The 15,714-nt window shown below is 41.9% G+C and overlaps 1 protein-coding gene and 1 long non-coding RNA gene across 2 annotated transcripts; one reads left to right on the forward strand and one right to left on the reverse strand.

Annotated features, from left to right (window-relative positions):
* Window positions 1-3,569: 3,569 nt before the first annotated feature.
* Window positions 3,570-6,549, reverse strand: LOC105356291. The gene is made up of 3 exons (XR_910492.3): window positions 5,953-6,549; window positions 5,784-5,868; window positions 3,570-4,749 (listed from the first exon to the last, which is right to left on the reverse strand). It is a non-coding gene; the product is annotated as an uncharacterized LOC105356291 (long non-coding RNA).
* A 35-nt stretch (window positions 6,550-6,584) lies between these two features.
* Window positions 6,585-9,079, forward strand: LOC105356289 (chymotrypsin B). Its single transcript, XM_023952045.1, has 7 exons — window positions 6,585-6,704; window positions 7,013-7,116; window positions 7,194-7,273; window positions 8,140-8,221; window positions 8,305-8,485; window positions 8,577-8,710; window positions 8,801-9,079. The coding sequence occupies exons 1-7, from the start codon at window positions 6,653-6,655 to the stop codon at window positions 8,960-8,962; spliced, it is 795 nt and encodes a 264-aa protein (XP_023807813.1). The 5' UTR covers window positions 6,585-6,652; the 3' UTR covers window positions 8,963-9,079.
* The last annotated feature ends 6,635 nt before the right edge of the window (window positions 9,080-15,714 follow it).

Raw genomic sequence — 15,714 nt, forward strand, 5'->3', positions numbered from 1 at the left:
CTGGTTCTGTCCTGCAGCTCACTGCTGATGAGGGATTTGTGTGTTCACTTGCATGCAATCGAGAGCATGCACAGTAAAAATAAAGAATTGCTATTAAATATGGGCATTAATTCACTGACAAAATTTAGATGAACGTCATATCATGTGTTTTTCAAACCCAGTAGAGCTCATTGTACTGAGTTTTGCTAAGTGGCATGCACACCCTTCACGTTACATTTAAGTGTCTGCATTTATTTTGTAGGAAGCATGCTTCCTGTTCATGCCTTGATCAAAGAAACTGCCAGATAAAGACAAAAACACACCCAGGTTGAGTTTATTTAAGAGAAGTTCTGAAAATGATTTTGAAGCCAAATATTTTCAGAATGCTCTTAAATCGACTTCTGAGTTCTTGAGAGGAAGTGGAAGATCTGATTTTCCTCTCAGCATCCTTCAGCAGCAGCCTCCCACTCAGTGCTTTAGGGTCAGGAGTGAAGGAGCAGCGTGGTGAGGACTCTCCGGGCCGAGGACCCTCCCTCAGGTGATGGGATGTCATGTGGACAGGGATGTTGGACAGGTGTCAGCATCCAAAAGCCTGTTACTGCAGAGACAGCACAGGAATGATGATCCGCATGTTTCCTTCACTGAAGTGACTGATGTCACCTTGTCCTCATTTTTACTTTATGGAGTCTGCTGGCAGAGGAGGAGGAGGATGAGAAGCTTCATCACAGTCATTATGGCTCAGCAGCTGGTTATCTGTCTCATCAGCAGCTTTGCAAACAAGGCACACAGCCAGGAACCCGTCATGGTTATTTCCTGGACTCATCCATCATGTCAATGAATTTTCCAGATTGTCCATGTGTGAGTTATGATTTTTGGTTTCAGTCATTCATATTAGATGATTGATTTTGTTAGGACAACAGCCGGATCGCAGCAGAACCAAACAGCAAAGCCGCTCCCAGATGAGTCCGGTCACACCTTTGATGTTTGATGTGAGACCTTCAGGTGACGGTTTGTTCGTGATCCTGGGAATTTCCTCCTCACCCTCAGCACTTATGTGATGGCGGGATCCATCTGCAGTACCAAACAGAACCAGCTGGTGGAAATGCAGGAGTTCTGCTGGTCAGGTTACAAACTGGATTAGTCAAACGGATGAAGTTTAGCTTAGAACGTGACACTGGGACAGATACATCCGATTCATCACTTTAACCCTTGTGCTATCTTAGATGACCCCACCCTTACATTGACATGTTCTCCTACCATGACAAAGGTGGATGAAGGTGAAAAGATTTCATGTAATCCATGGACACCAGTGAAGATCACAAATCATTGAACAAAAAAGGCTCAGCGCACTGTCTAGTGGGTCCAGATGACCCCACTCCCAATGTTAAAGTGCCTAGGATAGCACAAGGGTTACGACAAGCGGCACTGGAGTAGCTGTAACATTTAATGCATCAAAATCCTTTTTTTATTGTCACTGAGACAAAATGTTAAACAAACAAAAAAATCCTTATTTTATGTAAAAAGGAAAAAGAAAAGTAAAGACAGTTTAGAAAATGTACTGAAGGAGAAGCAGAAATGATGGATGTAAAAAAGCAGGACAGTTCTGTCACAGAGAAACTAAGCAGCTTCCAGCTCTTTGCCAAAGGCTTTTTAAAGGTCAACTCCTCATGCAGGGAGGAGGAAAATTTCGATTTTTAAACATAAAGTTATTTATCAAAAAGCCAAACTGGGCCTGAAATCAGATTTCTTTTATAAAGTTTCTGCATTACAATTTAGTGTCATCTTGTGATGTTTGTGTTCCATCAGAGATGAAAAAGTCCAGTTTAAAGGGAAATGCGTTCACTGATACAATGACTTCCTTTAATTAGTGTCATTTGTGGCGTTTCATCACCGTCAAAGCTCAGCGGTCCACCCTTTTTAATTCCTGCAAACGTCTTGAAGAAGAAACTGCAGTCAAACAAATGAGATTAACGGCTGAGAAACGACTGCAGGAACAAAGTGACAGTCGAGCTGGAATAATACTTTTTACTTTTATGGATTTTCCTTTATAGCCAAACATAGTTTAAGTTTTGGTGTTTTCCTATGAAAAATCAGTTGGTTATTTTCTTTTTGAAAAGGGGACACCTCTAGACTTTGACGCAGCGACACACTCAAAGTTTTATTTTCTAGAAAAAAAAAGAAGGAGGAATGATCAGTAAAAAAAAACAACCATCTCACAAATAAGAAGCAAGTGTCTGGTGAGGGTGTCACAGTTAAAGAGGGACTGATGTCTTTTTAGTGCTGCTTCTGATAGCAGATAATCAATTTGTCCCAAATCCAATAAGATCAAAATCTCAGACTCTTTCCTCAGAGTCTCCAGTCTGTAGTTCAGGGTCTGCAACCTGCAGCTCTGGAGCGACATGTGGCTCTTAGACCCCTTCATAGTGGTTAGAGAAAAATAAAATTATAGTAGTTTTAAAAGTAAAGGTTTCATTTAGATTACCTAGGTTTATACCCTATGGCGGAGATGCATCTAGAAGTAAGAAAAAATATTTAAAGATTTTTATATCCCTGCTGATATTACAGTTTTTCTCAGTCGCTTTAGTACAATTCTCAGATCAGAATTGAAGTTTGCAAAAACGTGTGTGCATTTCTCAAAACAATTTGTACAAACAGCAAAACACTATGGATTTCTTGAAAAAGCCTGTAACTTGCTCAAAATCTTTAGTTCATCTCTCAAAACTAGGTCTTTATGTCATTGACATCAGAATGTCAAGTCCTTGTGTCATTGTCTACGAACAAGACAGTCAAATGACTTAGTCATGTTGTCAATATAACTGTGTACTTTAGAGGGAGGTTCTGATGGAAACTATGGCTAAAGTTTTGATGACAATTATTGTAAAATGTAAGTTACACCTTTTTTGTTAGAATGCAAGAGACTGGACAAGATTCACATTTACACTTTTATTGTTCATATTGTAATTTGTTGACAGACCATGTCGTACCAACATAGAAAAAACCCACTGCAAACAGTAACACAAAGGGGAAAAAAAGATAGGACAATAGTCTGTCCAACAGTACAGGCAGTGCAGTAGGAATTGGTGTGGTCTTCCTACACCTCTTGTCTTTCTTGTATGTTAGGCCAAAAATTCTCATCCACATCACAGCGAATATCCTCTCTTGCAATGCAGCGAAATATGTTTGTCCCATTATGACAACTTGGTCAACCATTTTGCAGTTAATGACTTGTACGATGAACTAATGACTAGGTGTTTTGAGGAGTCACTATTGACTATAGCACAGTGAACTATTTAATACATTTTGATCAACATGACATAAACAATTGATAATGTAGCAAAGAGCAGAGAATTGTACATAATCATTTGCATGGATGTACCAAAGCAATTGCAACTTGTTCAAAAAAGTGAGAAACTGCTTAAATGATGTGCACAAGTGACATCATGATGTGAAGATTGAACAAATAGTTTTGGGAATTTCATTCTGATCGGAGAATTGTACTAAAGCGACTGAGAAAAACTGTAACAAGCCTCGTTCATTCTGTGCTTCCTCCAGAATGCACAGATTTCAAATACAAAGCTACACTTATGTAAAAAGGTGAAAAGTTTATTTGAAGAGTATAAAGCACGTAGGAAAAAGGATGACAGCTCACCTATGATGTAACGAGAGAAAATGTAATTTTCATCTTGCATTGCTTGTTCTGACAAAGATATGCATAAACAAGTAATACGTCCTTGTTGTCAACATCTGCAGATCAGATGGAGATTGTACCATAGCGTTATATTAGTCCTCTCCAAAGATGAATGTCTTTGACTATAGCTGAGCCACCATTCTAGCCATTAGAGGCATCTTCATTAGTCTTTTAACGGCAGCCTATCCTTGAAGTTCATGACAAACATCATGTGGAGGGAAGATCAATTCTTCACCAACAGGGAATGGCTTTCTTGCTTTAGCAAAACAGTGAACCACTAAGTATGCTGCATTTTGTGCATTCTAAGGACATACAGCGGGGCAAAAATGATTCAGTAAGCCACCAATTGTGCAAGTTCTCCCACTTAAAAAGATCAGAGAGCCCTGTAATTTTTCATCATGGATATAACTCAACTATGAGAGACTAAATGAGTGGGGGAAAAATCCTGGACAGCTTGGTCACCATCCTCCTCTCACCTACAGAGTCCACTGGGTCCAGGGGACAGCCCAGGACAGAGCTAGCTCTCTTGACCAGCTTGTCCAGTTTCTTTTTGTCCCTTTCATTGCTTCCTCCACACCAGCAGACCACAGCATAGAAAGTTGCTGATGCAACGACAGTCTCATAGAAGGTCTTGAGTAGTGGCCTACATACACCAAAGGACCTCAGTCTCCTCAGGAGGTGGAGGCGACTGTGGCCCTTCTTGTGCAGGACCGTTGTGTTATCTGACCAGTCCAGTTCATTGTTGATGTGAACACCCATGTACTTGTACACATCCACCCTCTCGATGTCCAGTCCCTGAATGTCCACTATAGGAGACTGAGAAGCCTTTTTTGCGGAAGTCAACCACCATCTCCTTCATTTTGGTGGCATTGATGTGAAGGTGATTGAGTTCACAACAGGCCACAAAGTCCTTGATCACCTTCCAGATCGTTTCCCTCTGACACGCGTCCAACGATGGCTGTGTCATCGGAGAACTTCTGGATTTGGCAGCTGTTGGAGTCATGGTGGAAGTCGGATGTGTAGAGTGTGAAAAGAAAAGGAGAGAGCACTGTCCCTTGTGGAGCCCCCGTGCTGCAGACCACCTAGGCAGACACACAATCAGTAGTTGATTAATATAGAGAGTTGATGTAAATCTGTGTCTGAAAGACACAGATTTACATCAACTACATTGATAAAACAATGTATGGCGTATGTCTCAACCATTCAAAACGCAACAAGAAATTACATTTGCGCTGATCAATATCCCATTTCCACGTGGATTATTACCGACATCTGTAGCTTGTCAGATGTAATTAAATGGAGGGAAATAAAATGCCCCATCACAATGCGTAATGACGCACAATGGCTGATCTTGCGCTCTTAGAAGATGTGGCAAATGGAAGAATTCGGAGTGAACGCATCTTTAGACAGCAAGAAGACATGCTGGCAAACGAGGACGAGTGGCTTATGAGCCGGTTCCGACTTCCTCGAGCCGTCCTGTTGGACCTCTGCGGGTTTTTTATTTGGGCCACGGTCCGAAGTTGTGAGGCTACAGCATTAACGGCGTCTGCCACCGTTTGCCACTCACATGCCTTTTTGGCATTAGTAATGCCCACACTGTGCCCTCCAAACAACATTTTTCTCCTCTTTTCCACCTCGCCAACGATAACTTCTACTTCACATTGAGTGAAGTTACGTTTTTTTTGATTTCCTCTCTGTGTTTGCCATGATCTCGCCATCAATGAATATTCATTTGTGGGCGTTTCACGGACTATTTATGGGCAACTATAGGCGTGTCATGAAGCCGCAAAAGCTGCGCTACATTTAGAATTGATTGTGATTTATTAAGGGAAAAATCCGTAGGATGTGCGTGCGCAGGGTTTTATAAATCCGAATATTTCTGTATGTTTCATCCGTACGCCACTTCTGACGCAAATCCTACGCAAAGTATTATAAATGAGGCCCCAGGTCTGCAGTGGATGCACTCTGTGATGAGCAAAGTCTGGATTCATCCCCATCAACATTTTATCCACAGAGAAACTAACCCCACCTAAAAGCATTCGCTCCAGGACTTTTAGACACTGAAAACCCAGATCCGTTGAGTTCAAGGTCTGATTCTTCCTGTCAGATCATCAACCTGTTTTTGAAGCCTGCTGGAGACCCTCTTGCAGACCGGTTCAGACTCTACCACAGGGACCACGAAGTCTGTCTTATCTTCCCTCCTGAGGTGACACAAAATGGAACAAATGATCCATTTTTGCTTTCATGATTCAGTAGAAATGTTCAATGACCTTGCTGCAGTTCACCTCTGCGTAGCCTCTGTGAACACGAAGCCTGACAGCAGCTGCTCTCACCTCAGACCCTTATCACGAAGGCAACACCTCCGTCGGTTCCGGCGCTGACTGCCTGAAAAAGATCTCTGTAAAGCCAGTGAATGAAATAATTACAGTTTGATGAGAATTGTCTGACACTGGTTCGGACTGCAGGAAATCAGCTGTTGAGTTGAAGTCAGGTCTTTACAGAGCCAGCAGCCTCAGGAGGACGAGCCACTGCTCCACAACTTCAAGATGTCCTGCCTCCACTTTAAAGGGTCTTCAGGTCAAACGTCGCCACTGCTCACCAATCATGCATCAGTGGTGGGAAACAGTGTAAAAACTATTTCAGCCTCATTTTCCAGCTTATTTACAACCTTCTTACCCCAGAACAGAAAGCAGAACTATTTTTCAGCTCCTGTCTAAACTTTGTGTCTGTTCTGTCTGCCATTGCTCCCTCTCTCATCTTTGTCCTGCTTTATTCCTTATCCAAAAATAAATGTAGTTGAGGAAAACTCCACTGGCCAATGAGAGAGCTGCATGTCGGGGCGTGAAAGCTGTGGGAACTCTACCTCTGCCTCAGCTCTGATAAGCAGCTGATAGCCTTCATGAAACTCTTCTGATTGGCTGCGACCTGCCAGCTTCCAGGGATAAAAGCAGCAGCTCAGTCCCCATTGGCATCGTCTTCATCACCATGGCCTTCCTCTGGATCGTGTCTTGCCTCGCCTTCATCGGCGCTGCCTACGGTGAGACCGGCACACACAAACATGCTCAGTGACTTTACCAGGTTGGGTCGTCTACAGGCTGATTGACGTTCCTCACATCATCTGATGGCTTTTATCTGCCTGTAAGATCCAGCAGCTGCAGCTCTCTGAAAAGAAGCAGCAGTTGGAGCAGAACCTTCTCTCTGATGTTCGGCTGAGTCATAAACCAACTTTTATTGACCCGTCCGTTGACCCGGACGTGGCACGCCATGCAAAAATCACACACAGCTCCGCTTCCAGGAGAAAACAGGGGAACAGACCTCCTAATCCACTATTTGTCCTCCTGCCAGGTTGTGGCACCCCTTCCATCCCCCCTCGGGTGACTCACCAGGCTCGCATTGTGAACGGTGAGGAGGCGGTGCCTCACTCCTGGCCCTGGCAGGTGTCCCTGCAGGTAAGCCAGTGGACTTCAGGAACTTCCCAGCTCCTCTGTTCCAGCGTCTCACCTCTGTTTGTTTTTCAACCCCACAGCAAACCAACGGCTTTCACTTCTGTGGAGGATCTCTGATCAACGAGAACTGGGTGGTGACGGCTGCTCACTGTAATGTCAGGTCAGTCCAGAACCTCAGCAGGTTCTCACTTCTTCAAAAGTCAGTTTGACAAAAACAGCTGCTTTTTCTGAAGGTGAATCCACAGCAAATAGATGTTTTTCACTGGTTGTCCTCCATGATGGTCCTGAAACACTGAATGGCGGTTGAACTTTCTGTTAAGGCTCCTCCTCTCAGACCACAAAAGTCTGACTGGCTGAATAATTTACTGTTGTGTACAACTGGCTGCCCAGATTCATCTTTATTTTTTTCCTAACTTTTAAAGTGGTTTATTTATGGTTTAGAATTCACATCTTTAACAAAGTTAAATGTGGTTTTGTTTTTTGTAATGTTTTGTGATTCAGATGAAAATTTTAAGTCCCACTAAGTCCTTCTACACATGTCCTTAGGGTCTTATGGACACTTTAACCCTTTACCTACCTGCTCAACCAAATAGTAGAGCACATTTAGAAAACATGATTAAATGCAGAGAATGTGTGTGTTACTTAAAGCTTAGCTTCAGGTACCACATCAGCGAGACTCTTCTAAAATATTTGTGTTCTTTTAGGAGCAAAACAACATTTACAATCTAACAAAGGTTCAAAAATGAAAAAGAAAAATTTTTCACATGAAATTGAAAGATTAATGATTTCCATCTCTGTAAATGAGAAGGTGAACAGGCTGAAGATGTTTTTGTCACAAAGTGAGATTTTTATCTGAGCACATCTCTTTCTAAATACAATTTATTATTATTATTATTGTCACTACAAAAGTGGAAACAGTTTTTGTAGATAAGGAAAGTTCAGGTGCACATCTATGTGCCTGATCGGTGGCCTGGCAGCTGAACACTGTGGGGGTACAGCTGGATTATGGTTTGTGGCTTTCTCCAGGACGTACCATCGTGTGATCGCTGGAGAACACAACAAGGGCGCTGGCAGCAACGAGGACATCCAGATCCTGACCCCCGCTCAGGTGAGACCGGCCAGTCCGCTTCCTCAATACCCCCACCCCCACCCCCACCCCCACCCTCGTTAACTCCCTGCTGTGCTCCTCAGGTGTTCACCCACCCTCAGTGGAACCCCAGCACCATCAACAACGACATTGCCCTCATCAAACTGGCCAGCCCCGCCAATCTGGGCGCCCACGTTTCCCCCGTCTGCCTTGCTGAGTCCAGCGATTACTTCGCCCCCGGCTCAACCTGCGTCACCTCTGGCTGGGGCCTGACCCACCACCTGGGTATGCCCCTCGCACTCTGACACACACGATGACCTGCCTGGAAGCTGCTCATATGTTCAGGAGGTCTTACTACCCCCCCTGTCTCCCACAGCTCCCAGTACCCCCAACAACCTGCAGCAGGCTTCTCTGCCCCTGCTGTCCAATGACGACTGCAAACTTTACTGGGGCAGCAACATCTCTGATGTCATGATCTGTGCTGGAGGAGCTGGTGCCACCTCCTGCATGGTAACCCCCACCCCCACCCCCCAACATCCCTGACCCCTTCCTGTCCTCTGCCTGACTGCTTACCTCTTTCCGACATGTCTGCTGTTTCAGGGGGATTCTGGCGGTCCTCTGGTCTGCACTAAAGACAATGTCTGGACCTTGGTGGGTATTGTCTCCTGGGGAAGCAGTAGCTGCTCCACCAACACTCCTGCTGTCTACGCTCGTGTCACCGAGCTCCGTGGGTGGGTCGACCAGATCCTTGCAGCCAACTAAATGTTAGCGATGGATCATACCTCCAGGCCTTGGGTCAGCCAGGCCTCCTGAGGCCACCTGAACCTGCATTTCAGCAGAACACGAGGAAGCCGACAATAAAAGTTTACACATCTTTCAGCATTGTTTGAATCGTTTTTTTTTTTCAACCAGTGTGTCTCTGCAGTGTGAGGTTTTTGACAGAACTGCATGACGCCCAGTAATGATGAAAAACAGATTCACTGAATGTTTTACTTCATCCTAAACAAACTGAACTTGGATAAAAACCTTTGTCCTGCCACGTCAAATGCTTAACTATTAGTTGTGAGCAGGTGTTCTTTTCTTGCTTCCTTACAATGAAGACAGACTTTGTCTTAGTATTTTTCTTGATTCTTAATTTTATAGATTTCACACAAAAATCAGATGATAATGACAACCTCATTCTTAAGTTAACCCTTGTGCCATCCTATGACCCCACCCTTACATTGACATGTTCTCCCTACCATGACAAAGGTGGATAAAGGTGGAAAGATTTCATGTAATCCATGGACACCAGTGAAGATCACAAATCGTTGAAGAAAAAAGGCTCAGCGCACTGTCTAGTGGGTCTAGATGACCCAACTCCCAATGTTAAAGTGCCTAGGATAGCACAAGGGTTAATGCGGAACAAAAAATAACTTCAAGGAAAAGATGCCACAAAAGACACACAGTTCAACTAAATACTACCTGCATTTTATTGTAATTTCAGTCTGAAGTGTGCAGGCTGGGTTATGGCATCGCCTTTCTGTCAGTAATCGCACAGGTGAAACTATGTTCCTGCACTGGAGAAGAGCTGTCCTCCAGTTCCTCTGATGTGAGCTCTGCAGTGTCAAATCAGGTACAAGAGACAGCAGTTCCTAGTGTTTTTGATGTGTACTGATTGGTCAAGGAGGATTTAAATGAAGTGCAAACTTGACAAACTACTAATTTAAAACTAACAAAAATGTTCTAGATGTGTTTGATGCAGTGTAGAAGGAGAATCACATTGTGATTTCAAAAGTCAGGGATGTAGCTTGAGGGAACCAAACACAGATGACAAAACTTGCAGATAACAAACTAATGTTTTCAACAAACTAGAAAAAAAACTGGATCTAAATTTAAAAAAGTTAAAACCTGACATATTACACACCAAACCAAACCTTTAAGTAAATCCTAAAATGTTACCATCGTCCAAATCACCGGGCAAAACTCCTCCTGAAAGAAAAATAAATCTATCTATCTGATGGGAGGGAAAATTTTAAAGTTCAGCAAATAAAAATTAGCTGACAGATTTGTCAGATTTAGAAAAGTGTTCTAATATTTTCCGCATTTATTATACTTTTATAATCTGTCAGAATTGACTATGAACAGATGTGCTTCATGAGTCATTTGTCAAATGAAAAGAGGAGGAGGCTGCCTGATGGGGAAAAATGGTTTATTGCTTCAAAGGAAGGTGTTGGTGTCTGGATCCTGTGAGGTAGGAGATCATTTCTTTCAGAAATAACCAGGATAATCCAAGAGTGAGATCAGACTAGAAGATGAAAAAAACTGGTATACTGTGGTCAAGGCCAGCAGAAATTGAGGGGTAGCGTTATTCTTCTTCCACTCCTTTTAAATGATAGACATTGGTTATTTCAACAATGCTAGAAACTGGCGATGGGGTTGGCAGGGAACAGCTGGCAAAAACACTCAGACATACAATAAAGGTGAGTGCAAGTGTGTCAGGAGGCCTAAAAACTACACAGATGGAGACCAGAAGTGAATCAGAGGGACACACATCTCTATCCCATCTGAGTAGCCGTTAGGTCGCAGGCAAGCACAGCTGGAAATGTGGGACTGCGCTGACTGCGAACCGAAAGGTTGACTACAAAACAAAGCATTGTGGGAAACGGTGTCCAGACAGTTCTTGTAGTATAAAGAGCGGCAGTGGCTCTGGCGGTAGAGAGGGTTGTCCAGTGATGAAAAGGTCGGTAGTTTGATCCCCACTAGCCCCAGCCAGGTGTCGTTGAGTCATTAGCCAAGACACTTCCCCCTCCCTGCCTCCAGTCTGGCTCCACTGGTGTGTGAATGTGCATGACTGTCCCGGCGATGGTCAGAGGGACCGTAGGCACAAACTGGCAGCCACGCCCCTGTCAGTCTGCCCCAGGGCAGCTGAGGCTACATCAGTATTTACCATCACCAAAAATGAATGAGGAGTAAATGAGAATGGACACATTGTAAACGCTTTGAGCACCAAGAAAAAGCGCAGATAAATCTAAGCCATTATTACATATTATTATTGTTAATATAAAGTGATGCTGAACAGAAATGCTCAATAAAGGAAATCTGTATATTTTGTGACTCTTTCTGCAAATAGTGAATAACTGAATAAAAAACATTTCTTATTATATAAATGGTAATGGTAAATGGCGTATACTTATATAGTGCCTTTCTTCCTACAAGGACAAAGCGCTTTAGAGTCACACACACATTCACTCACATTCACACACTGGTGGCGGCTCCGCTGCCAAACACAGGCGCCCGCCAACCACCAGAGGCAAATGGTTGTAGTCATTGAAATCAACGTCATTCAGATTACTTTTTCATTAGAAATAATTTTACTAGAAACATTTAATTATTTTCTTTATTCTACTGACAGCCAGTTTAGTTTTCAAGCTGAAAATCAGACAAACATTTGTATTTATGGAACAAAAGAAACTCATAAGTACATTCAGCACGAATCCTCTGTGGGTCTGTGTTTCATTGTTGTCTTGAAGAGTTAAGCAAACCAAACGTCTCCTCAAAATGATCAAGCTTTGGTCTTCCGTAATGTATTTTATACAGTGCTGTTAAGAGTGCTGTGCTGATCTGTCGTGCCAAAGAAAAGGTTTAAACTGCCCAATACTATGCTTGATTTCTGTCATGAAGTGAAATATCCTGGATGTGATATGTAAGGTTTAATGCCTGAAGAAGTGTGCATTATCAGAAATTAACGCACGCTGTGGAAGCTTTAGGATCTAATTAAAACAGATCATGGTGGTGCAGTATGAGGGAGATCTTTGTTGGTCCAGGAATGAATACTTTCCAAGCATTTTGAAGACTTTTCATTTATTATATTGTAAAACAATACTACAGAAAAGGAAATCATTTCAACCCTCACTAAAATCAGACACAGCACTGTTCGATGCCTGTCCACTGTTTGGAGTTCCTGTTGTAGACACTTTAAATATTTGAGTTTTATTTAGATAAACACTTAAATTCTGAACTTCATGGGTTCAATGCGATCACTTCGTAGTATTCAGTACATGAAGCATAACTCTGTTATGTTTTAGTGTAGCGGGGGTTGAGACGCTGTGACGAGAATGAGATTTGAATACTTTGGTTAACAGATTAGATTATTCAATTATTTTGATAATAGTAATAGTAGTAATAATATCATTTGTTACAATGAGAATGATTAAACTGCATGCAACTAAATCTGAGTTCTGTTCTGTGGTAAAGATTTGAAAAAAACGGCAGCAGCGTCTGATTATAATCTCAGATTATTTCATTGATCAAGTTTAGTTGTCTGTTAAAGAGGTGACTTTTAACTCACCTCTCATTAGACACACACATCTGTCACACACATAGACACTATTGTTGTATTTGAGCAATTCACGTTGTATCAGGTTTTCTTGTGGTTATAAAATGAAACAGATGACACTAATGGAAAGTCTTCTCACTCAACTTCATGATTAATTCAACTATTTGTCCCCTCAACCCTGTAACGCCAACATTGTCAGACATTACCTATCAAAAATTTAAAACAAATAATTCAATGTTTGTTGACTTTGGCCTGAAATATGGAGAACTATCCTGTAATCTGTGTTTTTGATTGTAATTCTTCATAGAAGGTAGTTTTTTTTAATGACAATGACTTGGGTGCTTTCACCAATTAGTTACAATTTTAGAATTTAGGTGATCCAAAACATATTATTTGCTGTCAATTTTCCATGTGTATTGATTTGATTAGAACATGGGACATCTGACTGACGTGAAGATGTTGAATTTCTTTTAAACAAATGTTATAATATTCAAAGATGGTGTATGTAATGGGGTTGAAAGATTACTGTGATCACATCTGGAAGTAAATAATCAAAAAGAAAACTAATGCCTGAGACTGGAAAATGTATTTTTCTGATAGGTAAACATATCCCTGATTACTTGGAATGTATGTAAAAATAAACATTTTGTCTAAAAAATGGTGAAATGTTCAAGTCCAGTTGGATTAATTCTCACGGCGTGACTCATCTCTGCAGCCACATCGTTCCGGTGTGAGCGGGTCGTCTCAAAAGCTTGAAATGTAGTGTTCCCTAGGAGGAGCAGACTAAAGCCCAAAACCATAGAAAAAATATAATATTTTAAGTAAAAATCTATGAATCAAACCAAACAGGCACATTCTCTTTATGTGTATTGATACAAACTGGACTAAACAATAAAATATGCCATTACTATCACTTTTTTTTGTTTTTTTAATGGATATAGTCCTTCCTAAAGGGCCTTCCTTTTTCTTAATTTTTTAAGTTCTGCTATATTATATAACCAAATTTTATCTTGTTCCCCAATATTCATTAATTCAATCATCTTCTACCGTTTATTCCCTTTCGGGGTTACGGGGCTGCTGGAGCCTATCCCGGCCACTTGTGGGTGAAGGCAGGACGCACCCTGGACAGGTCTCCAGCCTGCCAGAGTAGTTGCCCATTAATCTTTTCTAATAAAAAACAACAAGAACAACACCACCAGTGGTTGTGGAGAATTTCCCTCGTTGCACTCTCCACAGCCAGCTGATGGCGCTGTCGACCGTGTCAGAAGCCTCGACACAGCTGAGTTAACTTGACTCAATGTGGCAGGAGTAGGGGTGTAACGATTCATTTTACCAACAATTCGATTCATATCATAATTTGCAGTTGCTGATCTGATTCCTAGTCGATTTTGGTTCATTTTGAACAATCTGATTCAGTGACCTAAAATCTATCCCAAAACATCTTTATCCAAAACTTCAACCAGTGGGACTCTGAGATACTGAACAGTGCAGGTGAAGTTTTCCAGATCCCTTGTTTTTCTTGCAAGATAATCAAGTGTACATGAAATATGTGTCCAATTCTCAGAACATTTTAGCACACTGTATGGTCACATATCTTTGCTAATTTCAAAGTGTTTCCACACATTGGACTGGAATGATGGACTGATCAGTTATTGCTGCATTACATGTGTGTTGTTTGCTGTGATGCACTTGGTCGTTGTTACGTTATAATAATGCTACTGTGTCTCAGTCCAAATGCTATTTTCCAACGTTGATTACAATTATTTTTTCATTTTGAAACAATTTAATGGTTTAGGTTGCTTTGATTAACAACTCGCCTCAGACAGATGGATCTGGTTGGATGGTAGGAATCGAATTCACGTCATAGTTACACCCTGATCTAAAGGCCTAGTTTCTAACATCCCTGGAGTCCAGAACAGGTAGTGGATTTTCCAGGTCACAAGGTCGAAGCAAATGGATGAGCTCCATAGTCGAGAGCAGACTGAAGAACATAAACAGAAGATTAAACACGGCAACAGACCAGAGATCAGCAAAACTTACTACAACTCAAGACAAGCAGACAGACCGGCAGGGTGACGGTGGAGGAACCGGTCTTAATCACTGGAGGAGTGATGAGTGGCAGGTAAGTCAGGACGCCCTGCCCTTCATCCTGAACACCTGCGGCAACAAAACAGGAAACCAGCAGGCCACCAGACAGCATTAGCAACAACCACCAGCAGAGGGAGACAGAGAGGCAGGGAGCTGTAGTTCCTTCAGTAAACCGAGGTTTTACTTTGGTAAAGCTTTTGGTGTTTACTCCAGCTTTAACCTCAAAGCTCCAAATATCGCCACCAATAAAGATTCTTTGAGAGTTTCTGAACATTGCAAACTCCGCTCAACATGCCCCTCCTACCCCAGCTGATTTTCTGTATGTCCACTGTATGTCTGTGGTCTGGAGAGCATTCTTAGCTCTACAGGGTATTTAACACATGGGGGCGTTAACACATGAAACGTTTTTAAGATAAACGTTATGTCAGAAGTCCGGAGCCAGGGACCTGAAATGGGGAAAAGAATGATTTATTCTTTCCCACTGTGTGTCAGAACTCAAGTATGATTCTAACCAAATCAAATCAAGTCTGTAATCAGGTCAAGTTTAATTTGGCAAATTTCTGATTCATAAGACCACAGTAGTCATTGTAGGCCGCTAAAATGTTTATGGATGCCATGATTTTACATATATTACAAACGAAACAACACTCGAACCATCAGTCACTTTATGAACAACAATGAAAGTATTAGACAAAACAATTAAGATGTCATCATTATCCTTTTTGACTAAACATAAAATGTATACCTGGAACAATTTCATCAAGTATTCAGACATTTGTCTGATATATAAAATGATTCATTCTTTGTCATCTCCTTCACTTAGTTTGTAAATATTTGAAGCAGCTCACAACGAGTCACACGAGGGTCAGTTCGAGGAGATTTCCCCTTTGCCCAGAAGTGCTTCGGCTCAAAAAGCCACAGCGGCACAGGAATGGAACTCTATCCCTAACAACACCGTAGAACTAGACTCACAAAGATTGTTGATTAAACATCTTCAGAATGGGCTGATGATGCATCAGACATGTCAACGTATATTATCTATTAATGCCCCGAATTTAACCATAAATGTCTCTATAAATGTCTGCATTTTCAAATCTCTAATGCAGTC

This window comes from Oryzias latipes, chromosome 3 (genome assembly GCF_002234675.1).
Source record: "Oryzias latipes chromosome 3, ASM223467v1".
Classification (NCBI taxonomy): domain Eukaryota; kingdom Metazoa; phylum Chordata; class Actinopteri; order Beloniformes; family Adrianichthyidae; genus Oryzias; species Oryzias latipes.